The following is an 8,298-nucleotide window of genomic DNA, read 5'->3' as shown; positions in this document are numbered from 1 at the left end:
GCAAGATGCCAAAAATGGACCTCTTTAGACAACCCTGCTGTTCAGTGGTGTAGATCCGTGTAACAGTGTGAAGAAATAATGACTGCTCACAACTCTGTGTGTTTCAATATATAACACATGCATCCATGAAACATAAAATACACAGTATATAGTGGCTAAAATCGCTTTACCTTTAAGTAGTAATTTTATATTACAGTTAATCCAATAAACAATGTCACGTCTTCAGTTAACAAGGAAAGAACTAAAAATAGCTTTAAGGTGATAATGTTTACCTCTGTGTACCATTTTTCTTACCTTGGTTGTTATTTATACATTTATACAGATCTGTAGCGATTACCAACAGGCGTGCCTGGAGCACACATGCTAAACATGAGCATGTTCACGCTGATAAAATAAGACTCTATCCAAGAGTCTCCAAGGACTCCAGATTAGGCTACATAGCCTGGACCCTGGCAGAGGTGGGTGATCTGTGGGGAAAGCACAGTGTAACTGCCCACTTCTCCCTCGGAGACCTCACTGTGTTTTCCATTTAAGAGCATCATATCTTGGGGTGCAATATTTGTCTCATGGGCTATAGGGTTGCTTAGCAACACTGCGTCACTGCGAAGGCATGCTCGTCAAGCATTTGGTGCCTCTCCCTCCAGGCCAGTCTCAAGATTAGAGTCGCTGCATCACATAGCTTTCCTATTTATATGTGCTTAGAATTATGCAAATCTTCAATGCCTCCTCCTGCTGTGTGTTAAACGCGGTTACTGCTATGAAGATATTTCACTGTGTGAGAATAAAGACATAATGGCATAAACCCAGCATCACGGGTTTGTGTGAATGAAATGCCCCCGTTCTCTAATTGTGGTTTATGGCTCCACCAACCAACACTGTAGGTTCACTCCCTGTGCAGCAGGTATTAGCAGGCATTAGAAGGTTTTTTTTGGCATGGCATAATGTTGAGGTGATTCAATATGATTTCTTCTTCCGGCTCGATATCATATCAAACCGCTTCCTCCTGCAAACATCTTCCAAGAGTGCGCGCACTCCAGAGAAAACAAACGGGTGGTGCGCGGCAGCACTGCTGGAGGGAGGAGGGAGGAGGGAGGAGGGAGGAGGGACCGGGGATGAATACATACACTGTTCCAGCAGGTGTGGCCTGGTTTTGTTTTGCAAACAGGTTTGACAAGCATTTCTGTCAATCGGAATATAGATCGCAATACATCACATCACGATCACCCTTATGCAATTTGACGCATATTTTTTTTTCTGTCATAAACCTGCAATTCTAATATATTCCTTTAAAAGGTTGAAACGAGTGTGTATTGTATCACACTAACAAGCCCGCCCCTAACACTCATTCCTCGATTGGCGTGCTTACGGACAGCAGCCGTAGCGGAGCTGTGCTTCGACGTCAGGGGGTTTGATAAGCGTGCTTTACTGTCTGCTTGCCTGCCTGCTTCAGTCTACTGCCGCTGCGCCGAGTTTGCAGAGACGATCTGCAGCGCTAACCTCCGAGCACAACTGAGAGCCTTCATTGACCTACGGAAACCATGGCAACAGCTATGGCAGGTAAAACTGGATAATAACAATAGCCATCACTGCATCAGTTAACCCACCTGTCATTTTGCAATGAAAAACAACAGTGTGTTATTTTGTATATTGTGTTGCACATACTAGAAGTCGGTGCCATGCAAACTAATGCTATTTTTTTGCCTTTTGTTTCAGAGGCAGAGACGCGTCAGAAACTGCTGCGCACAGTCAAAAAGGAGGTGGGTAGCCTGTTCCTGTCTTTGCAAAAACAGTTTCATTTAGAAACAGAGGCATCGCAAATTCAGACAGATAGAGTATATGCATTCTGTAATGAACTCCGACGCTATGAAACAGATGGTAGTCGAGGATGTTAGCAGAGACTCGCATATGCGTGCTGTTCTCCAGGACAATGCTTATTTAGGAATTATTATATGGATAGGGAACAATAAATAACAGCGCATATTCAGCAGGTGTGCCACATATTTGTTGATGTGTTTGGTTTTTTTTTCCTCTAGGGAAATTGATGCACGTCTGCATAGTATGGTTAGGCAGGAAATGCGAAATATATCTAGGTAGACTGCAACAGTCTGTTTAACACTCATATAAGAATTATCCATTTAAATTAGATTACAATCCCACGTTTCTTAAACAATTAATGATAATTAATAATCCAGAGAATCGCTAACCCGCACTGAAAAAAATGCCTGCAAATAAATCGGGTTGACATAGCGTTATGAATAATAATAATAATAATAATAATAATAATAATAATAATAATAATTGTAATATTTTTTTTTTCAAATCGTGTCCATAGATATTATATTCAGTCGACATCACAATTTTAAACAGGGCTGTGAATCGCAGAATTAGGTATTTATGATTATATTATATAAGCAATCTGGTTTAAAGGGGGAAAGCATGCACTCTGCAGCTACTCTCCTTCTGTCCATGAAGAGAGATCGTTTTGATATTCCAATATGTAAGTTACTGTACTATCTAAGGATGGGGATGGGAATGGGAATGGAGGGGGGTGGGAATGGGGATGGAGATTGGGATGGGGTGGGGATGGAGGGGGGTGGGAGTGATGGGAATGGGGATGGGGTGATGGGGATGGAGATTGGGATGGGGGTGGAGGGGGTGGGAGGGATGTGAATGAGGGTGGGGTGATGGGGATGGAGATTGGGATAGGGATGGAGGCGGTGGGGGGGATGGGAATGGGGATGGGGTGATGGGGATGGAGATGGGGATGGGGTGGGGGAAAAGGGGATGGGGGATAGGGATTGGGATGGGAATGGAGGGGGGTGGAGGGGATGGGGTGATGGGGATTGGGATGGGGATGGGTGGGTTCTGTGGTAGTATAAACCATGCTTAGCCAGTTAAAGCTGCAATGTTCACAATCGCATCACTATGTTACACAAACATGTAATAAATTCTTCCTGCCTGCTTAGTACATTTGTATTTTCTAGCTGTGTTTTGCTGTAAAATCCAAGGGAGCTGTTCAGAGGTTTATTTAAATGAGTCTGGCAGCCGGTAGTAACTCAACATTGACAAGCCATGTAAGGGTCTTTTAAATTATACTGTAAAAGTTTATGGATAAGCATCAATGAGCTGTTGCTGTTGCCGGTCTTAATATCAATGTGTCAATTAAAGCAGCAGTAGCATCCTGTTTGGGATGCAGTCTGGCAGCATGCTGGGGATAATCTGCAGCAGTGATTTAGCGAAGAAATCCGACTTCATGTAAGGACTTCATTTTAAATTGGCAGTGCCCGCTGCTAATTTGGCACGGTTGTTAACCACCATGCAAGAGAGCCGGGCTGGTCTGCATTCGTGGTTTTAGAGCTTTTAACCTCCTCTCATCTCAGCGACGGGGCAGAATCCGCAGCGGCAGCGTATCACACAACACTGCCAGTTACATGTGGCAGTGCATTGTCTGGCTACATTGACCCCACTGATCTCATTGCACTTCTTCCCTTACTCGTTTGAACCCTCCCTGGCACCCTGTGGCGGCCACATTGATTTTCACTTGACAATCCAAGGTGCCTTAAAGTCCTCAACTCCCCACTGTGCCCTTCACTCCTTATAGGTGCAAAATGATTCATTGTGAATCTCTACCTCAGCCTATATGTTGCATTGTGAGACATGAGTCACTGCATAGCACATAGCAACTTGTAGTCCACTTAATGATCCTTGAATTATGTATTAGTCTGACTTTTGTGTATTATCAATTCTGATATTTTAATGGGCTTATTCTACATTATGCAACGTAGCCTATGAGAACTACCACATGTATTGTGAGCTGCATACTGGGATATGTAATGTAGTGTGACCTTATTGCATTGTTAAACAGGGGACCCACATTTATAGTATAGTTTATAGTATGTCCTCTCTTGTGACTAATTGGTCAATACATCTCTGGACAGAGGAAGTGAAGTGATCATTAACAACAGAGGTAGGAACAGTACTTCTGGCTGAGAGGGGGGCTCAGTCTCCAAGGTCTCACCTTGGAGAATCAATAGTAATGATTCCGTAGTTAGAATTGGTTCTGTAGCATACAGACCCTAGTGTTTTGGCTAGGCTCCTGTTCTCTCATCAGAAGGGTCTGATTGGAAGTGTGTTCTGCTGTGTTTAACACATCGGGGTGTATTCAAACAATCCAAACACTGACAGATCCAAGTAACGTCATCCATGGGATCATTAAGATAGGACCCTCCCTGACGTTTTACTCATTTTTACAGACCTGAATAAGACTGAAACGCACAGTGTTGCCATTTAGAGGGACACTGTTTAGATCCATAGAATAAACCCGATTACCTGGTGCACTGCAGTTTGTGATGTAAATCACAAGAGGTGCATCCAGTGTGAACTCCGAGACGTTACTGCAGTCATCCCTTTCCAGTGTGGAAGCGTGCTGTGCCGTGGTTTGTATTAATACCTGTCGCAAAGTGAGCCCGTTGGGATTGATGCTGTTGCTGGGTCCTGAGGTTTCAGCCCGCTGCCTGGCAGAATGGTGATGAGATTAGTGTCTGTTTGGTCAGGAGTGTGAGGTTTCAGCACGCTGCCAGGCAGAATGGCGATGAGATTAGTGTCTGTTTGATCAGGAGTGTGAGGTTTCAGCCCGCAGCCTGGCAGAATGGCGATGAGATTAGTGTCTGTTTGATCAGGAGTGTGAGGTTTCAGCCCGCAGCCTGGCAGAATGGCGATGAGATTAGTGTCTGTTTGATCAGGAGTGTGAGGTTTCAGCCTGCAGCCTGGCAGAATGGTGATGAGATTAGTGTCTGTTTGATCAGGAGTGTGAGGTTTCAGCCCGCAGCCTGGCAGAATGGCGATGAGATTAGTGTCTGTTTGATCAGGAGTGTGAGGTTTCAGCCCGCAGCCTGGCAGAATGGCGATGAGATTAGTGTCTGTTTGATCAGGAGTGCGAGGTTTCAGCCCGCAGTCTGGCAGAATGGTGATGAGATTAGTGTCTGTTTGATCAGGAGTGTGAGGTTTCAGCCCGCAGCCTGGCAGAATGTCGATGAGATTAGTGTCTGTTTGATCAGGAGTGTGAGGTTTCAGCCCGCAGCCTGGCAGAATGGTGATGAGTGTCTGTTTGGTCAGGAGTGCGAGGTTTCAGCCCGCAGTCTGGCAGAATGGCGATGAGATTAGTGTCTGTTTGATCAGGAGTGTGAGGTTTCAGCCCGCAGCCTGGCAGAATGGTGATGAGTGTCTGTTTGGTCAGGAATGCCAAAGCATATTATTGGGACGATTGTTTTCTTATTAAACAGAAATTGCATCTTATGGGATCTCATTCTGGTGTGGTGGTGATTTCTATTGAGTTATTAACCTTCTCTTATCTTTTTATCCTGTGAACACAAGCAAGCAAACTGTCTGTATAAGTGGTCATGTGACTGGGAGGCAGTGTGGGCTAGTGGTTAGTCAGCCATGACTAAAGAACAGTTTGACCTCCGAAGATAAAAACTACAATTTAAGATATCTACAGACAGTACACCATTTTAACTGCAGCCATTAGACAGCATACAGGGTAGTTAAACTGCACTTAACCCCTTGCAATGTATCCTTGAGAAGCCTTGGTTAACTTGGTGCTGCAGTTTCTTGAATTCATTCCCTATAGTTTCAATGCAGTAGATTCTCTTTCACGAGGCTGGGACTGGCTGCCCCACTCTGTTCTCTTGCTGCTCGTGTGAGTTCTCTCTTGGGACTGTTTGCTTTCTTTAGGCTGGGCTGCTTTCACAGGTAGAAGGACACAGCGATAAAGGGACTGGAAATTGATATGGAGAATATATAACACCAGCTACAGCAGGAGCATGGTTAGCTTTTGATTTACATTTTGAATAGGCTTCTTTAAGCTTGTTTGTTCCTTCATCATATCAGATTTCAAGTAATAACTCAAACCACATGTCCAGACAGGGATTAGGTCATCCTAAAGTATACAAGTGGCCCTGACGGAATACACTTAAAATCACCACTAAGGGTTAGAAGCTTGACCTGAGAAATATAATGGGCATTATTGCAGTGTAGAGGCTGGGTAAATGTTTGTGAACTCATACTGTACAAGTGCGTTCGTGTGTTTCTTTTAGGTTTAGGTGTGTTAAACATGCGTATTCTTGTGGTTTATGCATAGGTTTATTTCTGTACTGTTTGTGCATTGAATATATATATATATATATATATATATATATATATATATATATATATATATATATATATATATATATATAATGTGCATGGAAATATATAGTTGGAAATCTGTGTTCACACTGAGTTTGTCAGGGGGGTTGGTTCAAAGTTCACTTGGCAAACGGAACAAACCGAGACAACCTGAAGAGGAGGTCTCGGTTGGTTTGGTTCACTTGTTAAACTTCAATTGTGAATGATGGGGGACTCAATGTGAACACAAATTAACTCAGCCCTGAAACAACATGGAAATTAACCACAAAAAAAAACAACCCTCCATTTCATATCTAAACAGAAAGAAGACTTGCTTCTAGGTAAGTGTAAACAGCAACCAAATTGATTCATTGATTTGAACCTAACCAGATTTGAACACAGCCCTGATTATGCATGCATTGTACTGCATGTGCAGCTTGTATGAGCACAGCAGAGTGTGCATACATCTGTAACTCACAGTAAGTATATGAACAGTGCTGTATAAAGAAATGATATGCATAGAATGTGTGTGAGCCTCGGTACATTGTCATTCTGTTTCAAGACCCATTACACAAACTCTCTTGTTTTTTGTAATCAGACATTACCTATGGCTTATTGCAGAAACCTTAATTATAATTTTAAAAAAAATCTAACTAGCATATTTGAATTCTAGCCTGGATCTCTGTGTGTATTACAGTGTATTTTTAAACGTGATTCTTGTCTGTTTACTGCTGGGGGGTTAATCAGCACGACTGTTCCATTGGCAGTCTGAAATCTCAGACATGGATTTCCGAGCAGTGCTAGAATATCTGCAGTTTACATTTCTGTATTCAATCACAGCTCGTAGTTTAAACAGCAGATTAATGGGCTCTGCACAAGGGCTTTCATTGCCATGCATTTATTTGAATTTTCAGTGCAAGATTAGCAGTGTGTTTAAATTGCTGGTACAAAGGAATCAAATATCACTCATTACATTACAGCAATTTCAGTTATTAATGGACAATACCACAGCCTCAGTGGCCGGATGTTATAATTGCTGTTTCTTTGAATAGGATTTTTACCTAGGATACAGGACGACCTTTTATTTTGGCTGCTTCCCAATGCAAATTAAGATAACATGCACATTTTGTGCATGGTCTTTATTGTGCAATTGCAGCCGAATCACTATCTGCACCATGAAACCGGTCTGTAAAGCTCAGTCTCCTCTCCTGCCAATGTCAATCCAGAGCCTACTGCAGTCTGTAATCTACAGTCCAATCTGCACAGAAGTCACATATCACCTGTGTGAATCTTGTTTTTGTATTGTTGCTGTTTATAAGTGAATTTGCTAAACTTTTCTTACCAGTATGGAACAGGCTTCATGTTCAGCCTACATAATTTTTTTCTGCATTCGGGGGTTTGAAACCCAGATCTCACATCCCTTGCTTATAGGTAACTTCCACCATCAGCGCACCTTGATGAGATGGAGTTCTGCCGACCCACAACCTTGAACGAGAGCTGAAGGGGTCCCACCTGAAATCCACTGAATACTTTTATTTTACTTGTATGTAAATACCGTTGGAGAGATTCTTCTGTATTTAGGTATGCATCATCTGTATGTTATATTACATATGATGCATACCTATACACAATTCCCATGTTTGTGCATCAAAACTAGACGGCTGCACATCCCGTCTGCTCCAGAACATACCGAGTGCTGAGTTTGGTAGGTGCATGTATCTTTGCTGAAGCAGAGAGCTAGGTTTGGTTTGCTGGTCTGCTGGTCTGCCGGCATCTTCAGCCCTTACTGTGAGTGGAGTCTGGTTGGTTGTGAAGGGTGCTGAGCTGCAGACAGTAGCTGTAACGTGTATTTTAGAAAGCCTTGCATAACCACTACCACTGGATTATATAACATTATTAACCGCTGTGTGTGTTTTGGGGGGACTGTGTGTTAACTAATGCCTTGTTTCCATGTACCACCCTAAAAGCATTGTGGGTTTCAAATAATTCAAAATTGTTACCAAACTTTCTCAGTCTGTCCTTTGGAAGCAGTAGGATGATCAATGCAGGCTGTGTTATTATTTAGTTAACGATGACAGGCCTGATTATAGGACTCTGACAACCAGCAATTAATCACACTCCTCCGTTGACAGC

The 8,298-nt window shown here is 42.9% G+C and overlaps 1 protein-coding gene across 2 annotated transcripts in view; it reads left to right on the top strand.

Moving 5' to 3' along the window:
* The first annotated feature begins 1,172 nt into the window (after positions 1–1,172).
* sgsm1a (small G protein signaling modulator 1a) overlaps positions 1,173–8,298 on the top strand; it is a 33,692-nt gene continuing 26,566 nt past the window's right edge. Inside the window, exons 1-2 of one of the 2 annotated variants that reach the window (XM_058994362.1) lie at positions 1,173–1,557; positions 1,714–1,757. In XM_058994362.1, the coding sequence (XP_058850345.1) occupies positions 1,539–1,557; positions 1,714–1,757 (63 nt within the window). In that variant the 5' untranslated portion in view covers positions 1,173–1,538. The remainder of the gene's footprint in view (positions 1,558–1,713; positions 1,758–8,298) is intronic. The other variant, XM_058994361.1, reaches the window with a different exon arrangement.

This window comes from Acipenser ruthenus, chromosome 21 (genome assembly GCF_902713425.1).
Source record: "Acipenser ruthenus chromosome 21, fAciRut3.2 maternal haplotype, whole genome shotgun sequence".
Taxonomy (NCBI): Eukaryota; Metazoa; Chordata; class Actinopteri; order Acipenseriformes; family Acipenseridae; genus Acipenser; species Acipenser ruthenus.
The sequence above is the reverse complement of the archived record's forward strand: the minus strand, read 5'-3'. Positions and strand labels throughout refer to the sequence as shown.